Below are 17,716 nucleotides of genomic sequence, written 5' to 3'. Positions count from 1 at the left end.
CTAGCAGGAAAAGCTCCCTGTTGGCAGAACACAAAAGTGTTGCAGGAGGGATTCCCCCATGAACACAGACTACATGATTGCAGGGAAGAAAATCACATCATCATCTATGGCAGATCATCATCTATGGTTTGCCTTACTTATAAGGTTTCTGTCCTGTAGTGATGTAGGGGGTGATTGGAGGAAGCAGAGAGCACAGTAGGGCGTAGGCATCTGACACACCAAATAATAAAATTCTCATAAACCAATCATAGTTTAATAGTTAATGCGGTTATTCAGAGAACAGTGTGTCAATGTTAAAATAACAAGATTATAATCCAATGCCTAAACAATGTATCCAACAATAATAAAACTCTCACAGACTAAATGCTTTTCAATAGTTCTCTTATTCAGAGAACAGTATGTTAACGATAAAATAAGGCTATAATCCGATGCAGAAACAATGTATCCAGCAGAATATCTGTAAACACAGTCCTCTGCAAAGAGTGTCAAATTATAAATCTTTTTATCTAAACAAATATTGAGACACTTTGTATCAGAAGAGGCTGTAAAATGTACAGAGGTTGTATACTTTGCAAACTCTGCAAGACAATCAAGATCAGAGGAACAGGCGGTGGGACAGATGCATACAAACTGCATTAGGAATGAATATTTATTGTGCATTTGTGTGAAGGTTTATTGCATTTAATACATTGAAATGACAACGGTGCAAGATCTTGTACTCATGATAGAGATGTATATTCAGACCAATTTTTAATCTTCAATGGCAAGATTTGTAAGGATATGAATATATATATAGTAAAAAAATAAAAACAATCACAGGAACCTCTCCTAATACAATAGAAAATCTAGCCGACTCATCCACATATCGGGTGGTGTCCTCAGGGACTAACCACTAAATAATACAAACAAAAATTGTGCAGGAAAGAGACTGCACTGAAGACTAGCCGTAGTTGTCCTCATTTGAGACTCTTTCAGTGCAGTCTCTTTTCTGCACATTTTTCATGTGACTATATATACCAGAGACGAAAATTAAAGTTTATAAATGCTTTTCTATAGTTACATACATAACTAGTTTAACGTAACATATTTAATTTTCAGGGGTCCAAACATTTTGTAGGTATGATTGCTTGGAGGATTTGGTATTTGACTTACAACTGCAGCAAAGTTGTGTTCTGCATAAAGCAGCACACACCACACTAGTTTGGAGTAACTCATATTTATTACAAAAAAAAATAACATTATGTAACAGCTGTAATGAGTGTAAATGTGGTGCAGAAAGCTTACATTCATGGAGGAATTCAGTTTACTAATGGTCTCGTCGTCTGTTGGAAACTGGTAGATTTGGACTCCATTGCTGACCAATTCACTCATCAGTTTTGTTTTGAACTTATGCAACTCTGACTTTGCGATCACGTCTGCTTTTGCTATCACAGGAATAATGTTCACCTAGGAAAGAAACAGGATAGGCAATTTATGAAGACACCGATATTCAGTTGAGGAGTACAGATCTGAAACATCAAAAATTGTTTCTTAAACTGAATTGAAATAAAAATTTATTTGGAAAAAGTACATATTTCGTGATATACAGCCTGTCTCTGTTCCGCCTTCCATGAAAACTGATTGACAGTGGCATAGATGTAGCAGAAGGGTGTCTAGGAGGCAGAATATGGGCTTATCTGCCATGTGATGTATGGGTGTGTTCAGGGGCGGACTGACAACTCATGGGGCCCCCGGGCAATAGGGGATCATGGAGCCCGTGTCCTTGCCCAAACTCAAAAAAGCCTATGAAAAAAAGTACCAGAGGCATCTCATGGGGCCCCCTACTGACCCCGGGCAGTGCCCGAGTTTCCAAATGGTCAGTCTGCCCCTGGGTGTGTCAGATGTAAGGGTATGGGCATGTCTTGGAGAGGTTTTATTTAACTGGGCGCATGATCATCCTCACGTCAGCTTGTGGGTACCAGTGAAGGGGGAGCGCATGTGCAGGATCACAAATGATGGGATATTCTGAAAACCTTTGGTCATGTGATCCCCGGCTGGAAGTTTATACAATCCAGTACTACAATCACAGGGGATGCAGCTGAAATGAGGTAGTAATACTGAGGGTTAAGTACATTATAAAAATTATAATAATGTATTTATTGTTAGTATATCATATTGATTTTAATTCTCCCCTATGCTCTGGTGGTTAGATGCCCTGTGATGTCATCAAGTACATAGCAGAGCCCACAGTCGTACATTGCAAGTGAGGATGCTGTGGGACAGTTCACAAGCCAGACCGTAGGGGAGCATGGATCAGGTAAGTAGAAGTGTTTTTCTCTGTCCCCTAGACCTAAATGAACATTTAACCTTTACAGTGCAGGGCAGCACCACTGCATGGGAGGATTTTAATTTTCTCCAGAGATAGGCTTTAGTTCGATTTTAATCAAATCCCCCAAAAAAATATGAAGCTGAAATCTGATGACAAAACTCCACTTGTATCCAATAAACAAGCATGCACATAGGGACAGACATACATACACATAAAGCTAAAAAAAAAAAAAAAAAAAAAAAAAAAAAAAAAAGGACAACAAAGTGTAAAATTACCTTACTGTCTAACTTCTTCATGGTTATCAGATCAAGGGATCTAAGTGAATGTCCAGTGGGAGCAATGAAGTAAAGGCATGCATGAATACGGGTGTCGTGGTATTTGTACAATAAACGCTTAATCTTTAATTCTTCTTGCAAGTAGGCTTCAAATTGTGTGTCAATGTAGTCCACAATTGGCATATAGCTGAAATAATATGAATATTGAATGAATATGAAGGATATGAAAAATGAAGCAATTACAAGCATGGTTTAGGGAATCGTGCTGCTTATTAATCATGTTTGTTAAACACATGAATGGTACGGGCGTTCGGTGAGCTATTAGCCTCCCGCGCCTCACAATGTACTACGCCCTGCGCAGTGCAATGCTGTGGCCAATCACAGGGTATGCTAATGTCACAAGGGGGCGGGATGACCCTGCCCCCTTGTGACATCATCACCCTATTTAAGAACAGTCATTGTGGTGCAACTGTCAAGACGGTCGGGAGCCAGAGTCAAAAGCGGAGTGGGTTTTGTTTTTTTTCTGGTTTTGGGTCGGTAGTGGTGTTGAATCTACTTCGGGGGATTGTCATTTTTAATAAAGACAGTTTTTTTTTTTTTTTTTACACTCCATTTTACCATGTACCAAATAATCATTCACATGGGCGGGATCTGGGATTCCGATAAGCCACCTACACGCAGACCCCCACAAGATTCCAATAAGCCCCCCACCCGCAGACCCACATAACCAGTGGCCAGGGTTGTGGGGAACAGGCCCTTGTCCCCATCAACATGGGGATAAGGTGCTTTCCTGACCTGCTGGGCTGCATGCTCAGAAAAGGGTTTGGTATGGGTTTTTTTTTTTGGGGGGGGGGCCACGCCATTTTTTTTTTGTCTTCATTTTGGCATGGAGGGTTTCCCTCAATCGATACCAGACCCAAAGGGCTTGGTATGGATGGGAGGGGAGACCCCATGCCTTTTTGTTTTTGTTTTTTTTTTCAATTGTCACAATTCTTTTGACATTCTGCTGTCAACAGGGAACCCCACTGACAGCTGAAACATGAATGAATGTTTCACTGCTAAAATACTGCATGACTTAATATAACTCATGTCGTATTTTAGTAACTGAGCGGTATCTTACCGCATACTCAGATGTGGTAAGATACCGCTCAGTAAAAAATTGACGCTGTTCGAAGTTTGCGGCTGAACTTTCGGTAGGCTCTAATGTTCGATTGCAAACCGAACAAAGGGGTATTCAGCCCATCAATACTGATTACATATAAATGGTAAGCTATAAACACACAAATATATGAATACTAAACCAAGGCCTGTCTTCTTTTTTATAGAGTAGGAAACAGGAATATCTGTTTCACGATTAGAGAGAATTCCCTCCTCTTCTGTTATGGTCACCAGTACAAAAAAATGCAGGGAAATCTTATGCATGCAAAGTGTGTACTCTTGGCAAAAGAGCGGAGTCTAGTACCAGGATGGTGCTACCCTACATGCAGAAGATGCTTCAGTGAAGATGGCACTGGCAGCTGTGGAATGGCATAGGAAAGTGCAAAGCTATCACACATCAAAATCAGAGGTAAGTATGCCATAATGTACAAGTATGCCATGCAAATATACTTGTACATTATGTGCTCCCATTGCACACTCAATCCTCATTTCTATATTATGCAACTTTATTATTGCTACCAACAGCACGTGTCATAGGAAAAGCTGAAGTAATCTGTTTTATGTCAATAGTATCAAAGACAGATTTCGAACAGACTGCCATGAATGATTTTACTGGTACTTACCAAAGAAAATAAAAAACAAAACAAAACAAAAAAACTGTTGTTGTAGCAACTATTTACCTACATAAAACATATTACAGATGTTTCTGACATGTAGTGACAATTGAAGGCATGAAACGACATGGCCAGACCAATGTCAAACAAACCTGTCTTCTTTGTTTATCTGGTCCCCAAATCCTACTGTATTCACAATAGTCAATTTCAAGCTCACGTTGCTTTCTTGGAGGTCATAGGTCTGCGATCTAAGCTTTACTGATGGCTCAAAATGAGTGGATTCGTGTTCTTCAAAGTTGGTATTAAACAGTGTGTTTATTAATGTTGATTTTCCAATACCAGTTTCCCCTGCAAAGTAACAACAAACAAATTCAGCATGGACACATGACCACCAACATTTTGCAATATCCTTTTACATGGGGTGCTACGTTCTCCAGGGCCACATGCCCCAATCATGTCTGCTACACCCATTGTGAGCTCACATAATATTCTGTATTTTATACACAGTTAGTAGCAAGCAAATGGCATCTTGTAGAGCAGTAGTGGTCAATCTGGGGGATCTCAAGAGGTAAAGGGGTACCCTTGTTACCACCCAGGGCTGCTGTTAGAACTCACAGGGCCCCGTACAGCCTACTTGACAGCCCTTCTTCCTCTTAAAATATCAAATTATATTTTTGCTAAAATGCCACAACTGTGATGCTATACACTTATTACACACTGATCAAACAAGACCCATTCATGCTCTGTAAGCATCCCACAACCACAGGCAAAACACACTGTTGTGGTGCGTTAGTGCACGGATAAAAAAGGCAATATGCCTCTACACCAGTTGACAAATGCTCTCTGAAGATCGATCCAAATGCTGACTGCTCTTCAGAGAGCAAAGCACAGTTGAACGAGTCCTTCATTTTTCTTATTTTTAGAATTTTATTTAATGTATTTATAGAATTCATTTTTAACTGCCATGTTGGGAGGTCTAAACAGACCTCTGATGTCTGCACCTTTCTCTGCAACCTCAGCTGTACTGGACAGTAACTCAATGGGATGGGCTTGGGGTTTTGGTGGAGGGAAAAAGGCATTGTGGATTGAGATAGAGAGTAGGAGAGAGGGGGAAGAAGCAGTAGTTCTAGATTGGGAAAAGGAATAGAAGAGGCAACAATCCCAGTCTGCAGAGGTGGAAGGTGGTGCAAGACAGGTTTGAGTAGGTAGGGGAGAAAGAACAATGGAAATTAATAGAAATGGCAGCAAATGAAAGAAGATAAAGATACATATATCCTGCAGGCCTCCATCAGAACAAGCTTGTGGTCAGTGACACTGTTCCCCTTTCACCCCTCTATCAGGTCAGGACCCACAGATATTAAGAGCTGCTGATTACCATCTGATCACAGCATCCAGCAAAAAATAAATATTTCATTATTGTTTCTGGCACCATTGTGATGCAAAGAGTACTTTCTCTGATATTTACAAAGCTTGCAGGCCAACATGAGGAGAAGTGTTCTCTGGTTTTCCCTATGTCACATGACATTGAGGGGAAGTCCACAGAAACTTCTCATATTATTTCAGGTCGCCTGTTCACCAGCAAGTACTTCTGGGGACTGAGGGCTACACAATAAATACCAATAAGCCATCATTCTTCTATTCATTGGCAGTTCTGAATGCTGCAGAGAATTGTACTCATGTAGTGGCACTCTCCTGTAAGCCCCAGTTGCCATAAAGAAGCCCTGGTGGCACGCGAAGAGGCCTGACACGTGTCAGTGCAGAGTTTCTATGGTGGAAGCGCTGGAGACAGGATGGGTACTGCAGTAAAAGCTGCTTTTTTTACACTATTGATTGGCAAGTTAATTTTCCATTTTTAGCTGCTTTCCCGCCGCTCTATAGCAGAAATGCAGCTACAGGGCGGCAGGGCTGTGCAAAATCACGTGTATATAAATGATTTTGCATCTCTAGGTAGGGTGCATGAGCATGCGTGCACCACCCTACCCGTGCCACCGCTGGCAGCTACAGATGTCAATCACCGAGTCCCGGCCAGAGATTCCCCACTGGCACCCAGCGATTGCCGATAAACAGTGACAGGGGAGAGAGGTCTCTCTCCTGCCAGCAATAACATGCTGCTGTGTAATTCTTGGCAAAGCAGAGAAATACACAGCAGCATGTTTCCCTAGTAAAACACACACAACACACAGTTAACCCTTTGATCACCCCAGATGTTAACCCCTTCCTGCCCAGTGTCATTAGTACAGTGTTAGTGCCTTTTATTAACACTGATCACTATATTAGTGTCATTGGGATGTCAGTGGCAGTTAGTTCCCTCCAGTGTCAGAATGCCTGCTGCAGTCCCGCAGTCCTGCTATACGTCGCTGATCGCCGCCATTACTAGTATAAAAAAACAAGAGAACAAAAAAAATTCCAGTATATGCACACCACCATTTGTAGATGCTAGAAATGTCACGTAAACCAGTTAAATTACATGCATTGGGATTTTCTTTTAGCAAAGACATATAGCAGAATACATTTTGGCCTAAATTTATGACAAAATTAGATTTTTTAAATTTTTTTATTGAATATGTTTTATAGCAAAAACTAAAAAATATGTTTTTTTTTCAAAACTGTTTGTCTCTTTTTGTTTATAGCACAAAAAATTAAAATGCACAGGTGATCAAATACAACCAAAATAAAGCTCTATTTGTGGGGAAAAAAATGACATAAACTTCATGTACAGAGTTGCACGACTGCGCAATTGTCATCTAAAGTAACGCAGCGCCGTATCGCAAAAAATGGTTGTCAGGAAGGGCGGGGTAAATCCTCTGAAGGGCAAGTGATTAAGGAATTACTCACACATGCACATTCCACTCATTCTGTAAGTATTGATCCTACCACTGCTCAAGAGGATATACTACTAGATATTACTGGATCCACACAATATTACAGATGTTGGCAAGAGCTCTGCACATGTTCTGGAAAATCACTAGCACTAATTGAAAGGATGAATTGTAGCTGCCATGAATCTGCAGGAAAAGGGGTTGGGTAGTCAAATTATGTTGTGGGATGTCAGCCAATTCTAATTGGCCAACATCCAATGTAACCTCCAGCAATTACTTGATGTGAGTGAAGTATCAAATCGTGAAATCAACCAAGTGACCGTTCCATTTGTACAGTGCAGATACATGTTCACCAAATTTTGGCTGAAATGTCCCTGCAATAAAGTCATCCATTCATGGCATACAGAGAGGCTCAATGTTACACTCATTATACCTATACAAAAGCCCCCGATTAGCAGAACTAGGATTAGAATAGAAAATGCAGAAGAGGAAGTAGAAAGAGACACACAGGGCAAACAAAACCACAGAGATTCTTTAATGTACCATTAAAGTACTGAAAAAAAGAATCGTCTGCACACCACTATAGAGCGGCTATAACTTTGTTAGGAATAAGCACAATTATGTGTGAAATGTGTTAACAGCAGCTTTCTTGTGTTGTGTGTTGTCCTCATTTTCACGATGATGGAATAATTATAGCAGTTTTATAGCGGTGTGCAAACAATTCTTTTCTGCGGTGATACAGTGATGGCGAGGTGAGGCGTGTACCCAACATGGAGGCTTAATGAGGCAGATAGTTGGATCACCTGAAGCAGTGTTATCTTTTAATGGATAAAATTAAAGCAGAAGTATAACAAAAGAAAGGTGAAGAAAAAGAACACAAGCAAAATAGAATTAAACATGCTTTAGCAGGCAGATAAATGGTTTCTACATATTTATTTATTTCAGGTACCTCTATAGCGCCGTCAATTTACACAGTGCTTTACATATTGTACATTCACATCAGTCCCTAACCCTCAAGGGGCGTACAATCTAAGGTCCCTAACTTACATTCATACATACACATACTAGGGACAATTTAGACAGGATCCAATTAACCTGCCAGCATGTCTTTGGAGTGTGGGAGGAAACCGGAGTACCCGGAGGAAACCCACGCAGGGCAAGGGAGAACATGCAAACTCCAGGCAGGTGGTGCCGTGGTTGGGATTTGAACCAGCAACCCTAGTACTGCCAGGCGGAAGTGCTAACCATTTAGCCACTGTGCTGCCCCAAAATGCAAAACGCAATGCAGAAATACATAAAAACGCAACCTGCATAGATGTGAACCTAGACTTAAACAAGAAGTGTGGGAGCACACACACTAACCAAAATCCAGCCAGCTTGACTGGCCGTATTTTGATCAGTGTACGGCCAGCTTTATATACATATGCACAATACACACACATTTAGGCTTCTAGTATAGACTAGCTAAAGAATATTTGTATTGCTGTGTGGATTGCCCTATCCATACACACTTTTTGTCCTCAGATAGTTGAGAGCTAAAGTTTATATATAAAACCCTTTGATTTGTAGGTGAACGCCAGTGAGGTGTCAGGGAATATTGACATTCATAGTCCTTTGGACTAGTACAGGCTCCAACTCGCAATACTTGCTTTCTATTTTTCTAAAAAAAGTGCTACTACTTATTATTTTTCCACCAAACTACTCTACCCATATCAACAGACATACAACAGTCAACATACCATAGACTGGCATTTGTCAAAGGGACTGCAAATGACAATCATAGTTTTCATCTTCATAGGGGGGTAGATTTACTAAAACTGGAGCACTCAGAATCTGGTGCAGCTGTGCTTGGTAGCCAATCAGCTTCTAACTTCAACTTGTTCAATTAGGCTTTGAAATTGAAAGCTGCAAGCAGATTGGTTTCTATGGAGAGTTGCACCAGATTTTGCATGCTCCAGCTTTAGTAAATTGCCCCCAGTGTGTTATTGCTAGCTGAATTACATACATTTAAAAAACTTACCAATACACAAGATATTGAAACAAAATCCTTCATGGACGGATCTACCAACAAGCTGGTCTGGTAAACTGTCAAAGCCCACGTGACCAGATAGCGGCAGGACTCGGCCATTTTCATTCTGCTGGAAGGAAAAAGAATCTATTGTTACATCAAACTTGTTCTGAAACAACAGATGAAATAAGAAAGATGATCAGGAGATGAGACAATCCCCTAAAAGCTGCACAAACGGCCAAGGTTTCTAACTCTTTTCTATGCTATCCAAAATACAACAAAAAAAGCAGCAGGCGGGGGCAGGGATCTGACATCAAAGAGTTTAGTGTAACCTGAGACCTGAGTGGAGGTCAAGGACACACCTCCCTCTACACACTCATAGGGAAACATGCACAGCTGAGGCTGTCAAATCCCTGCTGTGTGCTGGAGGGGGAGTGGGCCATTTCCCAGGATTCTGTGGTGTTGGGATGACATGTCAGAAGTGACTTATGCAGATAACAGAGGGAAGAGAAATGAGACAGAAATCACATTAATTGCTTTGTATTAAGGCTAGCACACACTATAGAGGGATATGCTCTGTTCAATTTTTCATTTTGAAGGCTTACAATTACCTTAACCTGTACCTATTACCTGTATCAATGGCACTTGTTTGAACTTGTTATCAGTATAAAAGACAACAGTCACACTCCAAACTCCACTATGGTGAAGACCAAAGAGCTGTCGAAGGACACCAGAAACAAAATTGTAGACCTGCACCAGGCTGGGAAGACTGAATCTGCAATAGGCAAGCAGCTTGGTATGAACAAATCAACTGTGGGAGCAATAATTAGAAAATGGAAGACATACAAGACCACTGATAATCTCCCTCGATCTGGGGCTCCATGCAAGATCTCACCACGTAGGGTCAAAACGATCACAAGAACGGTGAGCAAAAATCCCAGGACCACACGGGGGGACCTAGTGAATGACCTGCAGAGAGCTGGGACCAACGTAACAAAGGCTACCATCAGTAACACACTACTCCGCCAGGGACTCAGATCCTGCAGTGCCAGACGTGTCCCCCTGCTTAAGCCAGTACATGTCCGGGCCTAGCAAATGTCTGAAGTTTGCTAGAGAGCATTTGGATGATCCAGAAGAGGATTGGAAGAATGTCATATGGTCAGATGAAACCAAAATAGAACGGTTTGGCAGAAACACAACTCGTCGTCTTTGGAGGAGAGAGAATGCTGAGTTGCATCCAAAGAACACCATACCTACTGTGAAGCATGGGGGTGGCAACATCATGCTTTGGGGCTGTTTCTCCACGAAGGGACCAGGACGACTGATCCATGTACAGGACAGAATGAATGGGGCCATGTATCGTGAGATTTTGAGTGCAAACCTCCTTCCATCAGCAAGGGCATTGAAGATGAAACGTGGCTGGGTCTTCCAACATGACAATGATCCCAAACATACCGCCCGGGCAACGAAGGAGTGGCTTCAAAAGAAGCATTTCAAGGTCCTGGAGTGGCCTAGCCAGTCTCCAGATCTCAACCCCATAGAAAACCTTTGGAGGGAGTTGAAAGTCCGTGTTGCCCAGCGAAAGCCCCAAAACATCAGTGCTCTAGAGGAGATCTGCATGGAGGAATGGGCCAAGATACCAGCAACAGTGTGTGCCAACCTTGTGAAGACTTACAGGAAACGTTTGACCTCTGTCATTGGCAACAAAGGATATATAACAAAGTATTGAGATGAACTTTTGATATTGACCAAATACTTATTTTCCACCATAATTTGCAAATTAATTCTTTCCAAATCAGCCAATGTGATTGTCTGGATTTTTTTTCTCATTTTGTCTCTCATAGTTGAGGTCTACCTATGATGCCAATTACAGGCCTCTCTCATCTTTTTAAGTGGGAGAACTTGCACAATTGGTGGCTGACTAAATACTTTTTTGCCCCACTGTATGTGCATCTATTTGTGAACAATTTACTGTGTTGAGAGGATGCTCACTGTGCACTCCCAGCACAGCAACTAACATGTAACAGAAAGCTTCCAATGCATACTTGTGATCGTGAGCTTTCTGATCATGTGATCGCTGTGCCAGCCAATCACAGCAGTCACATCACTGGAATGCTCATCTCTGGGGTTAGGTTAATGCACATGTATGCTGTTTTCGAGGCAGTATGTGCTGATTTTTTTTTTTTTTTTTTTAATTATAGTTATCCTTTAACCACTTCCTGTCTACCCATTGCCTATAAATGGTGTACAGGAAGCAGTGCCAATGTGGGCTACGTTCGTATACATCAGACCGCATGGGCGGTTCCTGAAAGACTCACAGAGGGCGCACCTGGTAGCCCAGAGATCCATGTGTCACCTGGACACAGCAGATAACATTACCCCTGTGTCCAGGTGATTACATGCCATTTTAACATAGTTACATAGTTAGTCTGGCTGAAAAAAAGACAAAGGTCCATCCAGTTCAAGAAAATAAAAATTTATAATCCTATACCCACAGTATATAATCCTATACCCACAGAGGAAGGCAAAAAAAACCCCACCAAAGCATGATCCAATTTGCTCCTGCAAGGGAAAAAATTCCTTCCTGATCCCCCGAGAGGCAATCAGATATTCCCTGGATCAACTTTACCTATAAATGTTAGTATCCAGTTATATTCTGTGTATCTAAGAAACAATCCAGGCCTTTTTAAAGCAATTCACTGAGCTGGCCAGAACCAACTCTTGAGGGAGTCTATTCCACATTTTCACAGCTCTCACTGTGAAGAAACCTTTCCGTGTTTGGAAATTACATTTCTTTTCCTCCAGACATAAAGAGTGCCCCCTTGTCCTCTGTGATGACCTCAAAGTGAATAACTCTACACCGAGTTCACTATATGAACCACTGATGTATTTATACGTTGATCATATCCCCCCTTAATCTCTTCTTCTCAAGAGAGAATACATTCAGTTTCTCTATTCTTTCCTCATAGCTGAGCTCCTCCATGCCTCTTATCAGTTTGGTTGCCCTTCTCTGTACTTTCTCCAGTTCCCCAATTGTATGCTCCAGATGAGGTCTTCCTAACGTACAGGGGTAAAATGATCTCTCTCTCTCTGGAATCTATACCTCTTTTATCCAACCCAAACACATAGTAAACAATAGAAAGTGAAAGCAAGTATCAGTTCCCTCTGCTTTAACTATGAGAGCAAAGAGAACCGAATCTGCAGCCTGTGAGTGTGCAGCAGCCTGTTGGGCTGCTTTTACACCCAGACTGCAGTGCCAGCCACTCCAGTGTTCACTGCCCCAGTGTTGGAATAATAAAAAAAATGCAGCCAGCCCTTGTCCTGGTGCTCACAAAAACACTGCCATACACCATACCAATGTCCTGATCACCGCCATATCACATACCAGCACCATGATCACATCTAAATAGCATACCAACACCCTGATCACTGCCCTACCATCACTCTGATCACCGACATATGCCATACCAGCATCATGATCACCTAATATGTCATACCAGTGTCCTGATCACTGTCACAAACCATACCAGTGTCCTGATCACTGTCACAAACCATACCAGTGTCCTGATCACTGTCACAAACCATACCAGCGTCCTGATCACTGTCACAAACCATACCAGCGTCCTGATCACTGTCACAAACTATACCAGTGTCCTGATCACTGTCACAAACCATACCAGCGTCCTGATCACTGTCACAAACCATACCAGCGTCCTGATCACTGTCACAAACCATAGCAGCATCCTGATCTCTGTCACAAACCAAACCCAGCGTCCTGATCACTATCACAAACCATACCATCATCCTGATCACCGCCATACCCCATCCCAGCATCCTGATCACCGCTATACCTCAAACCAGTGTTTTGATCACCTAATATGTCATACCAGTGTCCTGATCACTGTCACAAACCATACCAGCATCCTGATCGCTGTCACAAACCATACCAGCATCCTGATCGCTGTCACAAACCATACCAGCATCCTGATCACCGCCATACCCCATCCCAGCATCCTGATCACCGCTATACCTCAAACCAGTGTTCTGATCACCTAATATGTCATACCAGTGTCCTGATCACTGTCACAAACCATACCAGCATCCTGATCGCTGTCACAAACCATACCAGCGTCCTGATCACTGTCACAAACCAAACCCAGCGTCCTGATCACTATCACAAACCATACCAGCATCCTGATCACCGCCATACCCCATCCCAGCATCCTGATCACCGCTATACCTCAAACCAGTGTTCTGATCACCTAATATGTCATACCAGTGTCCTGATCACTGTCACAAACCATACCAGTGTCCTGATCACTGTCACAAACCATACCAGTGTCCTGATCACTGTCACAAACCATACCAGCGTCCTGATCACTGTCACAAACCATACCAGCGTCCTGATCACTGTCACAAACTATACCAGTGTCCTGATCACTGTCACAAACCATACCAGCGTCCTGATCACTGTCACAAACCATACCAGCGTCCTGATCACTGTCACAAACCATAGCAGCATCCTGATCTCTGTCACAAACCAAACCCAGCGTCCTGATCACTATCACAAACCATACCATCATCCTGATCACCGCCATACCCCATCCCAGCATCCTGATCACCGCTATACCTCAAACCAGTGTTTTGATCACCTAATATGTCATACCAGTGTCCTGATCACTGTCACAAACCATACCAGCATCCTGATCGCTGTCACAAACCATACCAGCATCCTGATCGCTGTCACAAACCATACCAGCATCCTGATCACCGCCATACCCCATCCCAGCATCCTGATCACCGCTATACCTCAAACCAGTGTTCTGATCACCTAATATGTCATACCAGTGTCCTGATCACTGTCACAAACCATACCAGCATCCTGATCGCTGTCACAAACCATACCAGCGTCCTGATCACTGTCACAAACCAAACCCAGCGTCCTGATCACTATCACAAACCATACCAGCATCCTGATCACCGCCATACCCCATCCCAGCATCCTGATCACCGCTATACCTCAAACCAGTGTTCTGATCACCTAATATGTCATACCAGTGTCCTGATCACTGTCACAAACCATACCAGCATCCTGATCGCTGTCACAAACCATACCAGCATCCTGATCACTGTCACAAACCATACCAGCATCCTGATCACCGCCATACCCCATCCCAGCATCCTGATCACCGCCATACCTCAAACCAGTGTTCTGATCACCTAATATGTCATACCAGTGTCCTGATCACTGTCACAAACCATACCAGTGTCCTGATCACTGTCACAAACCATACCAGCATCCTGATCGCTGTCACAAACCATACCAGCATCCTGATCTCTGTCACAAACCAAACCCAGCGTCCTGATCACTATCACAAACCATACCATCATCCTGATCACCGCCATACCCCATCCCAGCATCCTGATCACCGCTATACCTCAAACCAGTGTTTTGATCACCTAATATGTCATACCAGTGTCCAGATCACTGTCACAAACCATACCAGCATCCTGATCGCTGTCACAAACCATACCAGCATCCTGATCGCTGTCACAAACCATACCAGCATCCTGATCACCGCCATACCCCATCCCAGCATCCTGATCACCGATATACCTCAAACCAGTGTTCTGATCACCTAATATGTCATACCAGTGTCCTGATCACTGTCACAAACCATACCAGTGTCCTGATCACTGTCACAAATCATACCAGTGTCCTGATCACTGTCACAAACCATACCAGTGTCCTGATCACTGTCACAAACCATACCAGCATCCTGATCGCTGTCACAAACCATACCAGCGTCCTGATCACTGTCACAAACCAAACCCAGCGTCCTGATCACTATCACAAACCATACCAGCATCCTGATCACCGCCATACCCCATCCCAGCATCCTGATCACCGCTATACCTCAAACCAGTGTTCTGATCACCTAATATGTCATACCAGTGTCCTGATCACTGTCACAAACCATACCAGTGTCCTGATCACTGTCACAAATCATACCAGTGTCCTGATCACTGTCACAAACTATACCAGTGTCCTGATCACTGTCACAAACCATACCAGCGTCCTGATCACCGCCATACCCCATCCCAGCATCCTGATCACCGCTATACCTCAAACCAGTGTTCTGATCACCTAATATGTCATACCAGTGTCCTGATCACTGTCACAAACCATACCAGTGTCCTGATCACTGTCACAAACCATACCAGTGTCCTGATCACTGTCACAAACCATACCAGTGTCCTGATCACTGTCACAAACCATACCAGTGTCCTGATCACTGTCACAAACCATACCAGTGTCCTGATCACTGTCACAAACCATACCAGTGTCCTGATCACTGTCACAAACCATACCAGTGTCCTGATCACTGTCACAAACCATACCAGTGTCCTGATCACTGTCACAAACCATACCAGTGTCCTGATCACTGTCACAAACCATACCAGTGTCCTGATCACTGTCACAAACCATACCAGTGTCCTGATCATTGTCACAAACCATACCAGTGTCCTGATCACTGTCACAAACCATACCAGTGTCCTGATCACCGCCATACCCCATCCCAGCATCCTGATCACCGCTATACCTCAAACCAGTGTTCTGATCACCTAATATGTCATACCAGTGTCCTGATCACTGTCACAAACCATACCAGTGTCCTGATCACTGTCACAAACCATACCAGTGTCCTGATCACTGTCACAAACTATACCAGTGTCCTCATCACTGTCACAAACCATACCAGCGTCCTGATCACCGCCATACCCCATCCCAGCATCCTGATCACCGCTATACCTCAAACCAGTGTTCTGATCACCTAATATGTCATACCAGTGTCCTGATCACTGTCACAAACCATACCAGTGTCCTGATCACTGTCACAAACCATACCAGTGTCCTGATCACTGTCACAAACCATACCAGTGTCCTGATCACTGTCACAAACCATACCAGTGTCCTGATCACTGTCACAAACCATACCAGTGTCCTGATCACTGTCACAAACCATACCAGTGTCCTGATCACTGTCACAAACCATACCAGTGTCCTGATCACTGTCACAAACTATACCAGTGTCCTGATCACTGTCACAAACTATACCAGTGTCCTGATCACTGTCACAAACTATACCAGTGTCCTGATCACTGTCACAAACCATACCAGTGTCCTGATCACTGTCACAAACCATACCAGTGTCCTGATCACTGTCACAAACCATACCAGTGTCCTGATCACTGTCACAAACTATACCAGTGTCCTGATCACTGTCACAAACTATACCAGTGTCCTGATCACTGTCACAAACCATACCAGTGTCCTGATCACTGTCACAAACCATACCAGTGTCCTGATCACTGTCACAAACCATACCAGTGTCCTGATCACTGTCACAAACCATACCAGTGTCCTGATCACTGTCACAAACCATACCAGTGTCCTGATCACTGTCACAAACCATACCAGTGTCCTGATCACTGTCACAAACTATACCAGTGTCCTGATCACTGTCACAAACTATACCAGTGTCCTGATCACTGTCACAAACTATACCAGTGTCCTGATCACTGTCACAAACCATACCAGTGTCCTGATCACTGTCACAAACTATACCAGTGTCCTGATCACTGTCACAAACCATACCAGCGTCCTAATCACCGCCATACCCCAGCATTCTGATCACCTCCATACCAATGTCTTGATCACCACCATACCAACATCCTGATCACCACAATACCTCATACCAAATGCTCTGATCACTGCCTTACCCCATATTAGTGTACGGTATGGTATCTCAATTGATCAATTTTACAAAAAAAGTAGCAGAATACATTTTGGCCTAAATGTATGAAGAAAGATTATTTATTTGCAATATTTTATAACAAAAACTAAACTTTTTTTAATTTTGGTCGTTTTTTATTTATATAGCAAAAAAAACAGTGGCGATTAAATACCACCTAAGGAAAGGTCCGTCTAAAAAAAAATGATAAAAAATTATTTTGGTACAGTGTTGAATGACTGAGTAATTGTAACTCAAAGTGTGACAGCACTGAAAGCTGGAAATTGGCCAGGACTGGAAAGGGGTGAAAGTGTCTGGACTTGAAGTGGTTAAGTTCATACAATACATAAAAACACAGCAATAAATCTTCTGTCAAAACAGCATTTGCCTTAATTATGAACAATTTAAAATCTTTCATTCAACACCACAGTACACTAGGGAAACTTACTTTTCTTCCATCTCGATTATAGTCATGGGAGGGACTCTGTGGGGCTCTCATTCCAAGGTTTGATTGGTAAACCTAAAGTAAAAGAATACAGTAAAGTATTCAAGTTGCAGCAGATATTAATATCTCAAAGCCATGTTACATCACTAAAATTAGGATTTCTTTATATAAACAAACACAACAAAGCACACTGTGGCAGCATTTCAGCAGCAAACTGTGAAGACTTGCACAACTGCACCCGAAAATTTGTAGATTTGTGTATGTTATGGACAACAGTGACCCAATATTTATTA

General features: G+C 42.7%; 1 protein-coding gene across 2 annotated transcripts in view; it reads right to left on the bottom strand.

The window, feature by feature from the left end:
• Positions 1-17,716, bottom strand: part of LOC149459338 (septin-10-like) — a 101,411-nt gene that overhangs the window by 41,974 nt on the left and 41,721 nt on the right. The window contains exons 2-6 of one of the 2 annotated variants that reach the window (XM_089681229.1): positions 17,427-17,498; positions 9,195-9,312; positions 4,508-4,703; positions 2,584-2,770; positions 1,285-1,446 (exon numbers count right to left, since the gene is read on the bottom strand). In XM_089681229.1, coding sequence (XP_089537355.1) covers positions 1,285-1,446; positions 2,584-2,770; positions 4,508-4,703; positions 9,195-9,312; positions 17,427-17,498 — 735 coding nt within the window. The remainder of the gene's footprint in view (positions 1-1,284; positions 1,447-2,583; positions 2,771-4,507; positions 4,704-9,194; positions 9,313-17,426; positions 17,499-17,716) is intronic. The other variant, XM_089681230.1, reaches the window with a different exon arrangement.

The sequence above is a fragment of the Staurois parvus genome, unplaced genomic scaffold (assembly GCF_062004578.1).
Source record: "Staurois parvus isolate SC_StPar_1 unplaced genomic scaffold, SC_StPar_1.0 ptg000262l, whole genome shotgun sequence".
Classification (NCBI taxonomy): Eukaryota; Metazoa; Chordata; class Amphibia; order Anura; family Ranidae; genus Staurois; species Staurois parvus.
Note: the sequence above shows the minus strand (reverse complement) of the source record. Positions and strands in the feature narration are given on the sequence as shown.